Genomic DNA, 18,377 nt, shown 5'->3' on the forward strand with positions numbered 1-18,377 from the left:
TTTTTAATCTGTATTTTAAAGCATTGAAAAAAGCAGGCTTTTTCTTGGAAATTAATATCTAGCCTGGGTCAAAGATATTGGATTGTTTGTCACATTCACCGGCCATCAAGCTACATGAGACAGTGACAAGATAAATTGGTTCATACAAGGCTAAACCCACATGCTTATTCCTTTCTCCTCATCTCACATTGTACTGTAACCACCTAGAATCCCACAAAGCCTCAAATCCCAAGTACTTAAAGGAACTCTGCTGCACAAGCAACTTCTGGAAGGAATCAAGCACTGCCACCAAGAAACCACAGCACAGCTCTGCAATGAAATACTCACACGTGGCTTTACTACTGCACATTCCTGTATCATTGTACTTGGGAAGAGGAGTGTTCAGAATCTTTGTTTCCTTTTTAGGATCTCCCACACACTACCTTTATATTCATCCTGCAGTATGAATTTGGTCCTCACAACTATATAAAATAATTCTTTCCTAAGAGAACTAACATGCTTCACTATGTAATCTTGTGAATTTAGCACTGGCAAAAGATAACAGACTTTTCCTTCCAAAATGAGTTAATTTATTAAAAGCACAGACACAGTAGACAGGACAGAAGTAGTAAATTGGGTAACAGAAAGACAGGGGCACAGTATTGTTACATTTAGTCTACAGCTATTAAAAATGTGTTTCACAGAGTCTACAGATGTACTGAATGACTCAATCTGTAATATCACAAGACATCTTTTGAGACTAAGAAGAGACAGATGCTGTTGGGCAATTTTTATTTGCTATTCCCAGAGACAAAATTTTCTCACAGCAGGAGAAATCACTGTAAAATGGGCCTATCAAGCTACACTTCAAGTTGGATCACATGATCAGTATTCAATCCATCTTGCCTGAAAGCAGAGACTGTTTCCTAGTACAGTGTACCTGAGGGAGGGAACAAGACATCAGTCTGAAAACAAGGCTGCTGGAACTATGGCAGAGACAGCCCACCCTTTAAACAAAGCACAGCTGATGTGCTAAAAACTAGTTTCCTGAAAAGAGACATTTACTTACTCGTTCATATTCATCCTTGGCTTTACTGAGCATTTCCAGGATGTCAATGGGCCTGTTTTCATTGCAGCCGTTGGTTCTGCTGGGACTTTTTCTGTCCTGGGAAACTTGCTGTGATCTCTGAGCTTCTTGTTCAACCACTCTGTAACAGGAAAGGAGAAACAGCACTTAAAAATTTTATCTAGAGTTAACATCTTGCAAAAAGCAGTATAGAAAAAGGTACTCCCAGGATATTAACACATTTCTTCTGCCTGGATAAAAATGTAACACTCATCTGACCAAAGTTACTCAGGATTTCATCTGCTACAAGGTTTATACAAGTCAAATTGTCAAATGGTCTGTAGGAATTTATCTCCAACTCAGAGAGCACTAGGCTGTCTCTCTCACACAGTCTGCCTGCAGTAAACGCCACTTCTATAAAACTCTCCTGTTTAGACATTTTTACAATAAAATACATGGACATCCAAGCATGTGATATACAAAGAACATCGGTTATAGTGTAGGTTAAGATATGTTGTTTTACTCTTTACTTCCTCACATGCATTTTTTCCATATTTAGCCAAATCAAGCTGTATTATTCAGCAGAATCTATTACCAAACAGTTCTAATGTAGGATGAGGCTGAGCATTATACAACAAAACTAAGACAGTGGGAAAGAAGAGAGTTGGCTCACACCAGATGTCTCTGGAGTCAGTCTGCAAGGAGACGTAGAGCAAGTGACTCCTCACAGCCCCATCTAAGACTCCAGAAAGAACAGCAAACCATTTTCTTCCTGAGCTGCCCTGTAGTCATTCCAATTACCTGCAGGCTGGAAACACGGTGTTCCTGCCAGCCTCTGGTGCCTACAGTTCACTCACCACTTCTATTCCACTCCTACTTGCCTCAAGTATCCAAAACTTCAATTCAAAAGATAGTTAAGGTACGCAGGAAGATGATGTGTACGTGGCTCATTTCATTAATAAAAGGAAAGGCAGCACATACTCCTAATCCATATGCAGTTCACAAGATATACATGGCTGTGCAACACGCTAGAGCTTATCCTCTTGAAATAAACACACACCAGCCTGTAATCCCTTCTTTTTTAAGCCTGCATTAATCAAATATGTTAAGAAAAAACAAGCACTGTAAACAGGGCAGAGCTCTGGAGCTGGCATGTCACTTGAGAACTTGCATGCTGTGGAACTGATGGCTGATGGGAGAGCCAAGAGGTGCCGTCACAACAATCACAGGCAGTGTCAATCATTCCAGCCTCCAGTTTCTTTGGGTCAGTTAGGATTCAGGACAAACTCTAGATTTTGTAGACTGTAATTATTTATATGCACCTCTATGTTGATATTTCTGAGGAAAAAAATAGTTCAAGTCTTGGAAGTTTCTTCCCAGTTTTCTAACAACCAAGCCCCTTTACTTCACTGGAGTTTAGTTGTGTTTATTTGAAAAAGGGTTAGATCTGGCTTTTAACAATTCAGTGTTGCTTTCAGAATTTTTAATGACACAAGCTGGTTATTTAACCAGCTTCTGGTTATTAGTGCAGCTTTCTCTGCAAGCAGCAGATACCTACCAAGGTAACTCACAATAGGGGGGCCAATCTACACCCTGACAATTTGCAAGAACTGCAGCATGTGCTCGTTTGGATGGAGCAGCTCAACACTCCACAAGTGTTTCTATGGTGACACCCTGAGAGAACATTTTGTTCACGCATCCCACATGGTCACCCAGTCCTGACTTAGAACCTGTCTAAACTCACTCCAGAACTAAGGATGAGAAAGAGCAATGTAAAAAAATCACAATACTTGGCTGTGTTTTTAAGTGTTACCATAATTCCATGAGAAAAAAGAAATACTTCAGCTAAAGGAAAAATTCTGGACAACTGAGGTCACATGAGTGCTGCCTGATAGGGAAGCAAAGGCTTCACTCGAGACTCTCTGTCTGCTCTTAACTACTTGGCCCAGGTTTCAATGAAACATCCTCCAGTGAAAACAGTACTAGTTGGTCTCATATTAAAACATCTTCAAGGAGTACATCCATTTCACAGAAATGTTTCACAAATATTTCTGAAAAACATTTCATAATATTTTTCTCTTGTTCATTATGAAGTGTTTGTTACCTTTTTAAAATTTATTTTTTTTGTTGAAGAATAACAGTTTATTTTCTCATGTAGATAATTGTGTGGTAGCTCCAACTCCATCCTGTCTCGTGCAGGTTACATTTAGATGGTGGTGAGGACTAAATGTGAAACTGCATCCCCAGAACTCTGAGATCTCTCCCAGTTCTAGCCTGCTGCCTGTATCTCAGAAGCCACTTTGAGTTGAAACAGGGTAAACCAAGCTTATCAACAAAGCTAAAAATACCTCCCCCTCCCTGATTTATCAGTCAGAATGCAATAGATTCACAAATATTTGAAACCCCCCAGTTTCTGTCCTACTTCTTCTAGAAAGCTTATCCCTCAATCAATCATCCTGACTTAACTAGAGCCAAGTTAATTGTTTCTGAAGTCAGGAGCTTGACGACTGCCATAAAATGTTTTCATTTCAGAAAATTCTAGAATTCTTTGAAAAAAAAAGAACAAAAAGTTCTGTAAATTGAATACCTTTCCTGGGGAAAAATAGCCAACTAATGCAAATGTGTACACTGAGCATGCTCTGTGTGCAATCCAGGATTAAATCTTTTTTAAGCAAGGCCTGCTGTTTCTTTCCATTATATGGGATAGTGGAAGAGGCACACATTCCTTCAGGGACACAGGAGCTGCTGTGACAGTTTGTTGAAGAATATCTGCAGTTAAAGCCTTGAAAACATACCTGGCACAACCTCACAAAAGGGCAGGGGGCAGGGAGAGAGTGTGAGAAGTGACGTCTGTGATTACAAAGCAAACACTAATTTGCTTTTCTTTTGAAAGATAAGCCACCAAAATATAAATGGATGGTCTGCAATCTTGTTAACTCAGTCTGGCACAATAAGGTCAAGTCAAACAGCAGGGAAGAGAATGCAAATCTCCTTGAAACCTTTTATGGTTATGTTTTTAAAGTGCTGAGGTACTATAAAGGCAGTACTCCTTCCTATCAGTGATTAAGAAAAACTCACCTTAACACAAGGGTGTAAATCTAAATTTCCACTCCAGACAAAGACAAAAAAACTGTGAAAAAAAAAATTAATACCCTTGGAAGAAAATGTAAATATTGCAATCCAGCAAAAAGGGTAAATGTGCTTTATGGACTGTTATGCTATGGCTGGACTGGTCTGTTACCTGATCCTTCTGAAGATTCCTGGGGTATCTATAGCCACGGTTTGTGCTACACTGGCCAGACTCGTTTAACACCAGATGGACTCAAGGTTTGCTCTGTGCCACTTAGAGCTGCACTGCAACTGTGCATGACAGAATAGCAACATGGCAGAATTTGAAGGGTTCAGCTTTCTCTCCCACTTCAAACATGAATCATGGCTGTAAATTAAAAGGTGCATTAAACAAAGAAACCCATGCCCTTCTGATGCTCTGTTTATAAAGAGGAGAGGCAAGCGAGGTTTTGTTATTTGTTTTGGTAACAATATCCAAGAGTCTGTTTCACCCAATGTTTTCCATTAACCCTTGTAGCCAATCCTTATATTTGGAGAAGCCAAGTAACAGCAAAAAGTTCAACCTAACTGGGAAGAAAAAAACAAAAGCAGGAAATGAGAACTGTAGGGGGTTATCAGGATAAGAAAAAAGAAAAAGAATTTAGAAAGAGATCTTGATATCAAAGTCTGTAATTTATGTTGTCTCACACTGCTTCTGTGTGGAAAAGCCAAAATAACTCACTGCAAAAACCCCAGATTAGGAAATCAGAATTCAGCTGAAAATGTCTACATTGTGACTGGTTTCCATATAATTTAATATTATATATTTCCATAGAATTTTGCAAGCCTTCAAGATGCCCTGACTTGCAAGCCATGTCATGCTGATTAAGGCACACAATAGTTAAGGAAGTTCAGGAAAGTGGTGTGATAGTGAAGGGAAGCAAAGCCAAGAACAAGGGATGAGAAGACACCCTGTGCAGGACATCTACATTTTGCATTTGTGGTGGTGCAACAACCCTGTCTCACAATTCAAGCTCCATCCTAAGGACACTGAAGATTTGCTTTAATTCTGGAAGATTCTACCGAGTTCTCCTGCTATTCTCCCATCTCTTCACTTTAGTCAGGAATAATAACTCTTAAAAAAAACCCAAACAAACCACAAACTCATACAAGAAACAGCCCACCACAAAACCAACCAAAAAAACCCCAACCATCCTTTATTTCATTATACTTTCTGTATTAGAAAGTCTTTTGCCAGCATCCCTATACAAAACAATTTAAAATAATGAACAGTGCTCATGTGTGCTTCCTTTGGAGAATGCCAACTAATACTTCAACTGATTCTTCTTATCACTTAACAGAAAATTTTAATCTTGGAGGTTTTTTAAAAACAAAACTATCATTTTCATTACTAAAAAACCTGGTACCAGCAAGAATGTTGTATTTCTCCGTTTTAGGAGAGTGAGGAAAAAAAGCAGGCAATTTAACAGGTTCAGATTTTTTCCTGTATTGCATAAAAGAATTACAGAATAATAAGGTCCCAGTACTTACTTAGCCATGAGTTTTGCTATTCGATGACAGTCATTCTTGTCGTAAAACCAAATACTGTAAATTGACACTAGAAAATAAGAAAAAAAGTGTAAGGCAAAGAAATCAAATGCATAGGAAAAAAGTAAAACCTAAAGTGAATTAGATCTGCAACATGAATTACCATCAATTTCCACTCAAATATTGTGTGTGACCAAGGACTAAAAAATAATCAGAAACAGCACCTGTGCAAACACAAATATCTTTAGTTAGATAAAAAGCAAGAACTACAAAATGCTGATACTGGTTGTAAATAAAAGTGGCAAGAAAATGAAGTTTGAACCAGCAAATGCCGTCTGCAGTTGCAGCCTCCTGTTTTGAATTGCTGACTTTACCATTTAAACTAGGCCAAAGAATATCCATTTTTTAAAAAAAAAAAAATTTTAAAATTTGTCAATTTCTGAAAATCAACAAAAATATTAGTTTGAATTACAGAATGACAGTTCACTCAGGGGCTCTCTGGAAGGTTCCCCATCCAGAAGGAAGCAGTACCAAAGCTCCAATCACACCGTCACAGTCACGGAGCAGCTTCAAAATAGACTCATAGTGACCCCTACTCTTTGAAGGTATCGAGGACAAAGCAATGAGGGCAAAGGGGTTCCAGCTCAGCAAGACACTCAGCCCCATTCTGGCTCTCAGAAGTAAAATTCCACTGCAAGTTGGCAGAGTTGGAGCCCGACTGCTGAGCTAAAGATACTCCATCAGAGGGAGAAACTTTGTCAGTAGTGCCATGTGCTGCTCCTTCCCCAGGAATCCCACTTCCAAGGGCCTCTCACCCCCACACGAGCTCATCTCCTCACTGTCCCACAGTTGTGTCAACATCACAAAGCTGCAGAACTTTTTTCAGAATTGTATTGAATCCAACCCACAAAACAGATTATTTTAAATCTTAACTCACCTACAAAGTTTGTCAATGCACAGTGTGCAAGTACATTAAAGGCAATTAGACACTTTATATATGTTACCATTAAAGTACTTTAATCTCTGGAAAAACGCTTTTAGCCTTGTAAAACTCACGTTTATACTGCAGTTCATGCTGATGTTATTATGAAGTTGAAATCACTGATTATAAAAATATAACTTAAAGTGAAGGAAAGGAATGTTTAAAAAAAATACGCAACTTTTTCCAGCCAGATGTAGATTTTTATTTCAAAGCAAAATTCTTTTCTTTCTTCACTCACTTTTTTTCCCTTCTCAAAATACTCAAAAGCCTCAAACCAGCCCACTCAAAAGTATGTCAAGCCATGGCAAAGAGGGCAATTATTTGCCAAATGTTTTCTCTAGATGTTCCAGTTATCCCAGGCTTACATCCTCAAAAACTCACTTACACACCTCATTTCTAGAACAATATCATAAGACAAATTCAAATTGTTCTTTTTCTTTTACTCAATAACAACTGTATTCATTTGGGTGTTTGTTTCTTTAGAGGTTCCAGCTCAAGACAACAAAGCTTTTCAAGTCATAAACAAAGAAATCAATGCACAAAAGACATAAGCCAATACAAAAGCATTTCATACATGCTTATGCTTATAAGCCATACAAGCCAATGCTTATGAAATGCTTGTATTAAAATTTACAGTTTAATACAACTGGATCGTCTGCTGCAGAGAAACCTATAAAAATTTCCAGTTTGAGCTACTTCTTTAGTCATGTAACATATTTTAGCACTGAAGAAAAGCTCTTTCCCTTCCCTGACTTCATTATCAGACCAACTGCCAAGAGGAGAAAGCTGCTTCAAAAGCATACTTGCTGAAGAAAGGAAGATAAGGAACCCATAATGATATCTTAATGGGACAAACGATACAGTCACACTCAATTCTGCCAGAAACAGGCCTACACAAGATCAGAAGTAGATCCAAATCTCCACTTAGTACTACTGGCAAGCAATTGTAGGGAGCCACTGCAGAACATCAACAATACTGCAAAGATGTAAAGCAGGTTATGAACAAGTAAACTCAGGCATTAACGTACGTCCAACAAGCTGGAATGTTTACCTTCCTCTTTCCAAAAGAGAACTTGTGTACTACCAGTTCAGCTCCCTTGCCCCTGGAGTGTGTGTGTGTCCCAACTGCACTACTATATTTGATGTATTTCTTACATGCAGTTCCAGCTATGAACAGCCTTATATCAGAGTTGGTTCTTACCAGTTCTTTTTAAATGTGATTTTTTTGCTACACCCAGCATAAACATTAGCTGAACATTCACATGTCTAATGGCACCTTTCTCCTTGCAGTTCTTTCAAGAGTTTCACCCAACAGAAGCCACTGAATTAAGTGACTCATTTTTCCATCTAGTCAAACACTTTACATCCAGCTTTTCTACAGTGAATGCTGGGCAGCATCTTTAAAAATCAAGTAACAGCAGCTTGTAATCATCATCAGCAATATCTTTCAGTAGGATTCACATTACACTTTAACACACCTGAAGTAATGAGTAACCCATATCACAGACAAATCAGGTTTCATAAAACTAAAACAAGTCATCTGTTATCTTTATCTTTGTTCTTCTCTCTGTCATTTTTATTAGAAACACTGACCCACAAATATTTCTCTAAACACGTAACAAAACTCCTCTCCAAACTTGATTGAAATTAAAACTTGATTGAAATTGCAATGGAAAACCAGAGAGATATTGAGAGAACAGAAGCATTGTGGAAGTCTTCTTGCTCAACCCTAACAGCTGGATGGTACTAAAAGGAAGGCCTTGGACTCTTCTCCATTGTGCTCCCACTGCTCCATGGGGCAGTCAGGTCACTGTGCCACTGCTCTGAGATCTGAACTAAGAGTGGGAAGAGTCAAGTGCCACTGCAACGCAGAAGCCTCACTCTTTAGCAACATGAAATGAAGCTGCGTCCCAGAGCTGTAGTTTCACTTCAGTTCTCAGTTTAAGTAAGCAGAGAGGCAGTGTCACCACCCTCACATTGCCACAGCTTTGCCATTAACTTGTTCGACCCCAATTCACCCCTCTCCCTGATGCCAGCTCGGTACATTTTAATCCAGACCAGCTCCTTGATGCTGTTTGTGCATCAGCTTCACAAATGGGCCATCTGAGCACAAGAGAGAGGACGAAGAACAGGGGCACACAGTAAGGCAAAACTGTTCAAATGGAACTGTGCCCAGGGGAGGTGCACATGGACTCATCAGCACTGCCAGTTTTGGAGATTCCAGACACTATCACTCTCTTCCCTTTGTTTGACCATTTGTGCAGATACAGCTTCAACTCATTCAAAGAGATGATTTGTTTAAAAGTTCACTTAACTAGCTGGAAGAGATGACAGAAGAGAGAGAAAAGTTTTATTTTTACAGTTCCAATTTAGGTGTTGCCATACAATGTGGCAGAACAACTGGAAGTGGAGGACAACAACCTTTCAAACTCTGGAATGAAAGGACTCCTATTCTAAAACCCCATCTCCCATAAAGAAATGCACGTATATGCATCACTTTACACTTCAAACACAGTTTAAGGCAAAATCACATAAAGCCATCTCTCTTAAAGCTTGTATTTCTTCTAGTTAGCTGAAGTACCACCTCTCCTCAGTCAGCTCTAGTATCTTCTCTGACATTCTTCATATTTATTTCCTCAGTGTAAGTATTACCCTGCCACATAGATTTATAAATCATTAGAATGAATAAAAAAAAGTTCCTTCCTTTCTTACTGTTTTGAGTGTCTTAGGCCATTTCACTAACACAGTTCACAGCACAATGCCACAAGCATTGGCACTGGAGCAATTCCTCAGGTGGCAAACAGCATCTGAGATCAGGAACACTTTAACCAACTGCCATCTGACAGGATTGTATGGAATGAGAAGGATTGCTGCTCTGCAACACTGAACCATGGCAGAAAGCCCCTCGTAGTTTGAGTGCCATCTTTCAGGTCAAACTGCATATTTTTAGAAGTTCTTAACAGTTTTCAATCATTCCTCCCCTCCTCCAGCTTGCATTGCTTCTTCTGCTCCAGAGATATAAAGAACAGGCTCCTTTCTTATCTCAGCCCAAAGCACTGGGTTAATGTGCTTGCTGGAGAGCCCGTCAGCCTCAGCAATCACAGAGATGTGTTACACTTAATGTGCTGCCAGCCGGGAACACAGGTGATAAGGAGAGACTTTCCTTCCCACTTCTGAAACCAGTTAGGAGCTCTTTCAAAGATTTTTAATACAACTCATTTTACTTTTGCTGTTCTGAATACAAGTTGTTTTCATCAATAATACAAGCCCAGAAGACAGCACTTTGTAACTGAGTTTTCCACTTTAACGTATAAAACTCTCCAAAATCCACCATTTTTGTATTACTAACTCTTATCTTGGATAGCAATAAGAAGCAAGAAACCCCACCCCCCCCAAACAAAACCCCCACACCAGACAAGGACCACTTATTTTAATACCCAGGTTTTATGCTGAGCATCTGTCTTTTCAGCACCATGGAAATCAACCTGCCTGACCTCCCAAGTGAATTGACTTGGATCAGAAACTCTTTTAATCAAGACCAACACCATCGATACAGAGGGAAAGTTATAAATGAGAAAGGCTCAGAAGAATTGTCCCTGCAGACTTTAACAGGTAAGTTGGCCATTCCTTAAAACTTTGCCTAATTTTCCTCTATGATTAAGCGAACTATCAGCTGTCAGCTCCAAATTCTCACATTATAGATTGAGTGAAAGTACTGAACTTTCAGACTGGACTGTTAGTACTGGCAGAACTGTATGCATTTTTTGAAACAGAGTTTAACATACTTTTCACAGAACACAGATAAGAGAAAACAAGCTTAGGTTCATTTAAAAAAAATAGGTCAGTGGGATTCAGTGCTTCATGAACAAATAGGCTGAATACTCTAAAGAATGTGCAGGTGTCCAGCGGGAAAGTTCAACAAGGATCAAATATACCCAGCAGACTAAGAAATAATAAATGGCATATTAAGTATAATCTAAAAATTTTTACCTTTTAAGAGGAATTCCGAATTTAAAATATGTTACAGTAAGACAAACAACCTCTTTTCGATTTGTTAATTTCTTGCTTTGTTCACCTTTGGAGGTATTTATTTTCATTAATTCTTTATAACAATGAAAAGCAGAATACTTTTATTCTATTTACTACTGTAAGTGGTATATTGTCTCACAGCTTGTTAGTCACACCCTCTATCATTTTTGCTATAGGGTCTGATGCCTCACAAGGAAGTGGTGTAAGCTTTGGGGCAGTGTTATAGCAAACTTTTAGGGTCCAGTGTTCTTTTGGGGCTGGAACCACATTGTGTAGACAGAATAATTTTGACAACAAAATTTCTGGAGTTGGGAAAGATTTCCCCATTAACAGCTAAAATATGAGAAGGGTATGATGGGGGGGGGAACCTCACAGTGTAATGAATAACAAAGTGACCCAAATGTCTTCCATTTTGCTCAGAGAGCACACCAAAAGGTAGACAGAAGAAAGGTACTGTATCACTTGCTCTGTTCTCCTTCCAGAATGCCCATGAAAGTTCCCTTCATGCCCCACCCTGTAAAAACAGGAGGATCCCCTCAAGAGCCATGACAGATAAATCAGTAATTTCTAGTGAGAATAAAATAGCAATTAGCTAGTCTTGGTCTAAGTGTGAAAAAGCATCTGTGCAACTGGATAAAGCACCTCATGTCTACAGCTTAACAAAACTAAGTTCTTACATGCAGCAAACTAACAGTGTCATTGTGTAGTAACAGTAGGTATTTGAAGAAATCAAACTACAAAAGAATGGTAAAACCCCACCAAAAATATTATGATCTAGCATGACAGGCAAATCATTCTTACAGCCTCCAGCCAAGCAAAAACAATGGTTGTGTGCTGCTTGCAGAGTTCCTCACGTACCTTGTGAGCAGCTCTGCACGGGCTGGAGCACGTTACTCGCTATCCTCAGAACAGCTCTCGGGCCGTTTAAGACAGAAATGCCAGAGGTCTGATCTGGTGCCTGTAACACACTTGGCCCTTATTATCTTTTTAAGTCAAGACAGAATCCCAGAACAAAGTGAAAATGTGGAGTTTATAAAACAGTGGTATCCTATTCAGTTACAAATACTGTTGAGACAGAATCTTCCCCAAATATGCGGTGACATAATTTTGCTTTGATCATCTACTATTTGTACCATGCCCTGATGAAGTGTAAATCTCTGTCACTGATCCTGTTACAACCGAACTATACAGGTGCAAAACATGTTTCTCTGCCCAACAGCAATATTAATAAACGTGATTTTAGGTTTTTACCAAGTAGTTTGAACCATCCCCCATCTGTAAGCTAAGGAAACAGAATCAGCAGTTCAATCACTCAGCAGTCTTAACAGGACAACTTACCCTTAAGAGTTTGTAATGATCCCAGTACAATTCTTCAAGGATACAAAAAACTCCACTCTACAAGAAACAGGGCTGTTGCCAACACTGTGTAAGAGGCAGCTTTTCCTTACACAAGCCAGCAGTCCATCCTCTTTCAGTCATTAAGGGATCTCAGCAGAACTTCACTTAGAGACACAGCACATTAAGCCCTCAGAGATACACATTACATTAACCACTAGCTTAAAGCTCTGATTTGAATTAGTCCCAAAAATGCAAAGTTTTTCATGCCAGCAGGCAACTGAGCAGAAATGGACATCCTTCCACATGAAAAGAACCTGGATAAGAATCCCCTGATCTGCCCATACAAATAAAATGTATACATGTTGGAATTTGTCTGCAAATTCAAACCAAGCCTGAAGGGGGTTTTAGTTTGGTCTTGTTTTTTAAAGTTTCACAAATGCTATGCTGATAGAGGCAAACAGCTTTAATACATTTCCATTGTATAAGTTGTTTTTTTCTAGCTAATTCAGGGGATAGAGGCCAGAAAATTTGAAAAGTCTCATGTAAGAAAGAAAACCCCAAACACAACAACTAAATGCACAATGTAGGGAGTTAGTGGTGTTGAAATTATAAATGATAAAAACCTTAGATGCCATTTTCAATGCTTTTCAGCTTGTGTTTGAACAAAGTGAACACAAGCAGAGGACACAAAAACTCATCTGTTTATTTGTGGCACTCAGGAAAATAACCAATGACATACTAACTACATTGAACATTTGCAGTCTGCAGTTGGTGGAGACAGGATGGAGTGATGAAAGAAAGGATAGTTTCTGACCAGAGTCTTTTAAAATGACAGTGGGAAAGAAATAAGAGGAAAAAAATACTCTTGGTTATCTCGGAATGCAATTATTTCCCACAACCAGTCTATAATTTTTCCTTGCTCACTTTTGCATAAATTCCTTCCTTCCTCATACTCTTCTATGTCATCTCTATCCTAAGTCCCATGAGCCTCCCACATATCTTATAAACCAATGTCCCACAAGGAAAAGGAGAGCTTTTATCAAAGAAAGGAAAACAAGCAGCTTTGGGGTTTCTAATGAACTCACACATGGCTTATACCTTCTCTGATTACAACCACCTGAAAGGAGGTTGTAGCAAGACAGGGGTTGGTCTCTTCTCCCAAGAAGCAAACAGCAGGACAAGAGAAAATGACCTCAAGCTGTGCCAGAGAGATTTAGATTGGATATAAAGAAAAATTTCTTCATGGAAGGGGTTGTCAAGCACTGGAACAGGCTGGAGTAGGGAAGCAGTGGAGTAGCCATCCCTGGAGGGATTTAAAAGCTGTGCAGCTGTGGTGTTTAGGGATGTGGGTTAGTGGTGGACCTGGCATTGCTGGGATAACAGTTGGGCTTGACCTTAAAGGTCTTTTCCAACCTAAACAATTCAATGATTCCTTCCTTAAAGTGATCCTCTATTCACTCCCACTGGTGTACACCTGGTGATTCCACAGCAGCTCCTGATACCATCAGCAGCTTCAACAAACAAATTAATCAACTCCTTGCTTCCCATGTCACCATTTTCGCAGCTGCAATTCTGAAATGACACCTTTGCACCATGAGAACCCTCTGCTCTAAGGGGTGACTTCTATTTATCTATTTAACCTCATGTAAAGTTCATTTACCCACATAGTCCCTCCTCCTCTTTGTAAGGGCTGCAAAATTTACACTTTGAGCTCTTTGGAGCACCAGCACTTTCAGTGTGTACCCAACTGGAACGTAGTACACTGGGACTGAGGCTCAACTGATGACACAAAACACTGCTAGAATTCAAAATGCAGCGAGAAGATCCCAAGTACTATTTCACCACTCATCTGTACCCAAACCTGCTGGAGTCTAAACTGCAGGAAATTTAGAACAGACAACTATCTGCTGAGTCCAAAGCCTACTGTGGAGAAAGAAACCTTCAACCTAGAGCTGAGCAATTTTCTCCACTTCTTTTAGAAGCTAATGATTAATATTTTTTTTTGCTTGCAAGAGGAAGTTCTTAGATCTGTCCTTGCTGTTAAATACTTTCAAAATCTATCAATCTTCATTATTCTTTCTTAGTTTTTATTAATCCTATAGCACTGTGTATATGTTTAGATTACACCTATCAGATCATTACTTTAAAAGAATATAGCAATATTGCCCTTTGACAGTATATTCTCTTTTTATTGAAAACAGTGATGATCATAATATACTAGCACAGCTATTTAAGTACATTTAGCCCTGCAGACAGAAAACATCACCAGACATTTCACTGGAACCTGCCCCATTACATTATACTTGAAACAGATATCACAGTAATCAGAAGTGATCAAGGTTATAAAACAGAACCTCAAGTTTATATGGTTTAGAGAAAGTTATACTCACAGCTGGCATTTCTGTAGAGAAGAAAAGGTTCATGGAGCTGAAACTCCAAATCTTTATTTACTGGCTCAACCAGGTTGTGCATGTTCAGTCGATTCACTATCGTAAAACCATGATAAGGAGAAGCTGACCTTGTTTCAATGAAAACAAAACCAAGGATTAATATCTTCATTGACATAAATAATTTTCTGAAACTGAGTTATGAATTAATCTTCAAATCTCCATTGCTTTATTAGGTGGAGCTTTAGCAGTCCTGAAGCTCTCAGTTTTTCTTCTATGCCATTTCTTGGCTGCCACCTAATTTCAATTTCAAACTACACTTTCCTCAAAGCAGGATTAGGATTAGCATTACAGTTCTACACTGTTAAACTGCTGAATCAAAGATATGCCTCTAAAAAAACCCTATTCAAAAAAACTAGGGCAGGTCCAGCATTAAAATTCAAGTGTATTCAGTACTTGACATGAGACAGTTTTGAGGCATTTTAGAATTCTTTTATTAAAGGAGAAAAACCCAAACCACTTACACAGCATCATTTCCCTTACTGTAAATACACATGACAATAAAAAAGGGCTGCTCTCTTAAATAGCATGAAATGCACTTCTGGGGGAACCATAAGCAGTAATTTCTTCCTAAAGTGAAACTCTGAAAAGAAGGAGTTACCCCGGTGTCCTCAAAGTACATATTAAGTTATTCAGAATTATACTGCTTAGTGAAACTATTTTTATTATCTAGATATTTGCTGGACACCAGGTTCAAAAACACCAAGCAAGCACTGGAAGTTCAAGATAGTTTTCGATGTGTTTTCTCTTGCTGCATAAATGTCATGTCAGCACTCAGCTGTGCCTGTAAGCAGTCACATAATCAACAACACAGGATGATGAAGGCAGGGTAAAAACCAGACACAATTAGCTAGTAAATATTAAGATTTCTTTAAAAATGTGGCCACCTTTACCTAATAATAGACAACAAAAACCCATCAAGAGCTTCCAAGGAAAGGGTAAACAATCCTTACCATCACAGGTCAGTCTTTTAATGCACCTGACAGAACCTGTTTGAAATCATCAGCTAGTTACACAGAAACCCTTTGCTTTGCTTTTTGGGTTGGTTTGTTTTTTAAATTTGGTTCACTTTCTTACACTAAGTATTTCGAAGCTGGGAGCTGAAGTAACAGGAACTGGCTACTCAAATCCCTTCACAGTGCTAGGACAAAATATTGTAATGACTGAGCTATGACAGTCTGCTTCAGGGTGGCTTTAGCCAGCATTATTTCTATTTCTTATATTCAACAAAGTTTTATTTCATTTAGATTTTTTATTTGCTTGTTATTTAAAACTTAAATTCATGATTGGTTTTACGTGCTCTCACCCCTTTCCCCCGTCCCATAGAACTGGAAATTTCTTTCATGGTTTTCATAAGGAAATCAAATAGTCCCTAAAACCAGACACCAGCACAGCTCCAGCTTTTGGGCAACTTCATCCATTTACAAAAATTTTTGCCATTTTCCAGAAGTAGGTTAGAACAGATTATTTAATTTGTTATGTCTATTGTTTTCATAATCAACTTCATGGATTTTAGGAAACAAAGGACAACTTGGCATTTAACAAACTGTAACAAATTATACTGGAATAACAAAATAACCTCAACAAACTGGGGTTTTATGTAGGTTTATTAAGTTTTATGATTTCTCAGCAGTACTTTTAGGGGCTTTTGACAGAGTTATTTACCCATGTGCAGAGTTTATTCTTTTTGAAAATGTATACAGCTGTTAACAGCTGGACAAATAAGGAACTGTGAGTATGAAAGCTCTACATGGAGATATCTGAAGTTTGTTTTCTTAAGGCAGGAAAACAAACATCACCACCCCTATATCCCCCCCTAAGGAACTCCAAACCAACAAATCAACCCTTACCTTCTGTACACAAATAAGGTCCCTTCTATGTCGGTTTTCTCCTACAAAAGACAGCAAATGCATTTCAGGGACGTGCTTGTTCACACAGTTATGTAGTTATGTTTTAGAATGTTTTAATTACAGAGACTTACAATAGCCTTAACTTTCCATAAGGTTTGACATCACAGGGCTAAAAACGTTCTCCTGTTTTCAGAAACTACCTATTTTTTCTTACAAAGACTAGGGCATTAATCTCACTTCCAAAAGCTTTCTCAAGCTAACGACCTGATGATGTGATCTACAGTATTCCACAACCTTCCAAAGCTGATCCTGTAAGGGCAGCCTTTAAATATCGGACAGGTTGTTTTCCACAGTGTTACTGAAAGGGCAGCAATGACAGCACAGCCAGAAACACCACAACAGAACTACGGGCCACGGCTGTTTCATACTCCAGTTTCCAGAGCAACCTGCACCACGGGCTTGTGACCCACAAGCACAGAAAGTTCGTGCAGCTCCAGAGCTGAAGTTCCTCGAATTTCCACTTCTGTAGTTGTGTGACAAAACGGGCGCTCAGGCCAAAACTTGTGTTTTAATGCAGTGACGGACACTAACACCTCTCAAATCCCACTCTTCCCGAATCAGGGCGCTGCGCAACAGGCGAGAGCAACAACAACAACAAAGTACAATGAGAAAAGAGAAAAAGCCAACGGGCACCAGGAACCAAAGCGCCTCCGGCCCCAGCGCTGCCCCGTCACTGCGAACCCCCGAGCGCACACACGGCCTCGCCTCTCCCTCTCTCTTCTTCTCCTCCTCTCCCTCTTCTCTTCCTCTCTTCTCCTCCTCTCCCTCTTCCTCTCTTCTCCTCCTCTCCCTCTTCCTTTCCTCCTCCTCTCCCTCTTCCTTTCCTCCTCCTCTCCCTCTTCTGTCCTCCTTCTTCCTCTCCCTTCTCCTCCTCCCTCTTCCTCTCTCTCCCCCCTTCTTTTTCCTCTCCCCTCCCTCTCCCTCTTCTCTCCCCTCCCTCTCCTTTCCCCTCTCCCCCAGCACAAACACCCTTCGGGTTCGTCACCTCCGCGCGGTGAACGCGCCCAGACCCCCAAAGTTCCCCCGGGCGAGCGCAGCCCCGCGCGGGCCCCGTGCGGAGGCGCCGGGCCGGGCGGCTGCCGGGGCTCGGGCACGGCCGGGCGCGCCCCGCCGGACTCACCCACTCGTTGTCCTTGGGGCTGAAGCTGTAGAGCGCGACCTGCCCGGTCACGTCGGCGATGCCGGTGATGAAGGGGTCGTGCTGCCGCAGGGCCGCCAGACTCATCTCCTGCCCCGCTCTGCCCGCCGCCTCCATCTTGGATCCGGGCAGCCCCGCCCGCGCAACGGCGACAACCGCCACGGTGCCACGGCGTTCCGGCCCCCCCGCCCGCCGGAACAACCGGCCCGCGCTTGCCGTTCCGCCCGCCGGGCGGGCCCCACACGCCCAGAACCCTTCGGCCCCTCGGGACTGCAGCCCTTCCGGGGACCCTCTCCCACCTCCGGACCCGTAGCCGCTTCCCCGGGGCTCCTCTTCACATCTGCGGGCCCCGCAGCCCTTCCCCGGGGCCGCTCTACCCACCTCTGGGCCCGTGCGGTTTGGGCACGGGGCCGTGCCCCCTCCGACCCCCGTGGGCAGGGCCGAGGGCTGGGTTCGCATCGTCGTTGTTATTTATTTACTCGCGTTAGTAATACAGAGGTTTCTGAGTTTACTGCGGGCTGGCCTGTGAATGTGATGAGCTGGGTCATCTGGATAATTCACTGGAATTCTCTTCCAGCACTGTGGGGGTGATCCTGTGTGTTCCTGTGTTTGTCGTCGTCTGGTATATGAATGTTTCACAACCTGCAGTGGGATAGGGAGTTTTCAGTATTTTAGAAGAATTTTAGGATTGATTATTTTTCTCAGGTACAGTAAACGTACATACGTGTGTTTCTCAGGTATAGTAAAGGTACACAGGACAGTAAACTGTTCTATGTAAAGGTACAGACCTAAGTAGTACATACTTATATTTGCTGGAACAAGAATAAAGGAATGTGTAGTGCACTGAGATTTTTCCTGCAATTTTTTTTCAGTTATTAGTGGATTTTAGGAA

General features: G+C 40.6%; 1 protein-coding gene and 1 long non-coding RNA gene across 4 annotated transcripts in view; one reads left to right on the forward strand and one right to left on the reverse strand.

Moving 5' to 3' along the window:
- LOC108499761 overlaps positions 1-10,230 on the forward strand; it is a 48,217-nt gene extending 37,987 nt beyond the window's left edge. Inside the window, exon 4 of the long non-coding RNA XR_001875642.1 lies at positions 10,093-10,230. This is a non-coding gene — a long non-coding RNA (uncharacterized LOC108499761). The remainder of the gene's footprint in view (positions 1-10,092) is intronic.
- Positions 1-17,645, reverse strand: part of DCP1A (decapping mRNA 1A) — a 32,394-nt gene extending 14,749 nt beyond the window's left edge. For 2 of the 3 annotated variants that reach the window (XM_017819936.1, XM_017819935.1), the window contains exons 1-5: positions 17,468-17,645; positions 16,288-16,328; positions 14,381-14,508; positions 5,645-5,711; positions 1,049-1,187 (exon numbers count right to left, since the gene is read on the reverse strand). In XM_017819936.1, the coding sequence (XP_017675425.1) occupies positions 1,049-1,187; positions 5,645-5,711; positions 14,381-14,508; positions 16,288-16,328; positions 17,468-17,602 (510 nt within the window). In that variant the 5' untranslated portion in view covers positions 17,603-17,645. Of the gene's footprint in view, positions 1-1,048; positions 1,188-5,644; positions 5,712-14,380; positions 14,509-16,287; positions 16,329-16,418; positions 17,143-17,467 lie in introns of those variants that run through there. The other variant, XM_017819937.1, reaches the window with a different exon arrangement.
- Between the last annotated feature and the right edge of the window lie 732 nt (positions 17,646-18,377).

This window comes from Lepidothrix coronata, unplaced genomic scaffold (assembly GCF_001604755.1).
Source record: "Lepidothrix coronata isolate B3197 unplaced genomic scaffold, Lepidothrix_coronata-1.0 Scaffold78, whole genome shotgun sequence".
Lineage (NCBI taxonomy): Eukaryota > Metazoa > Chordata > Aves > Passeriformes > Pipridae > Lepidothrix > Lepidothrix coronata.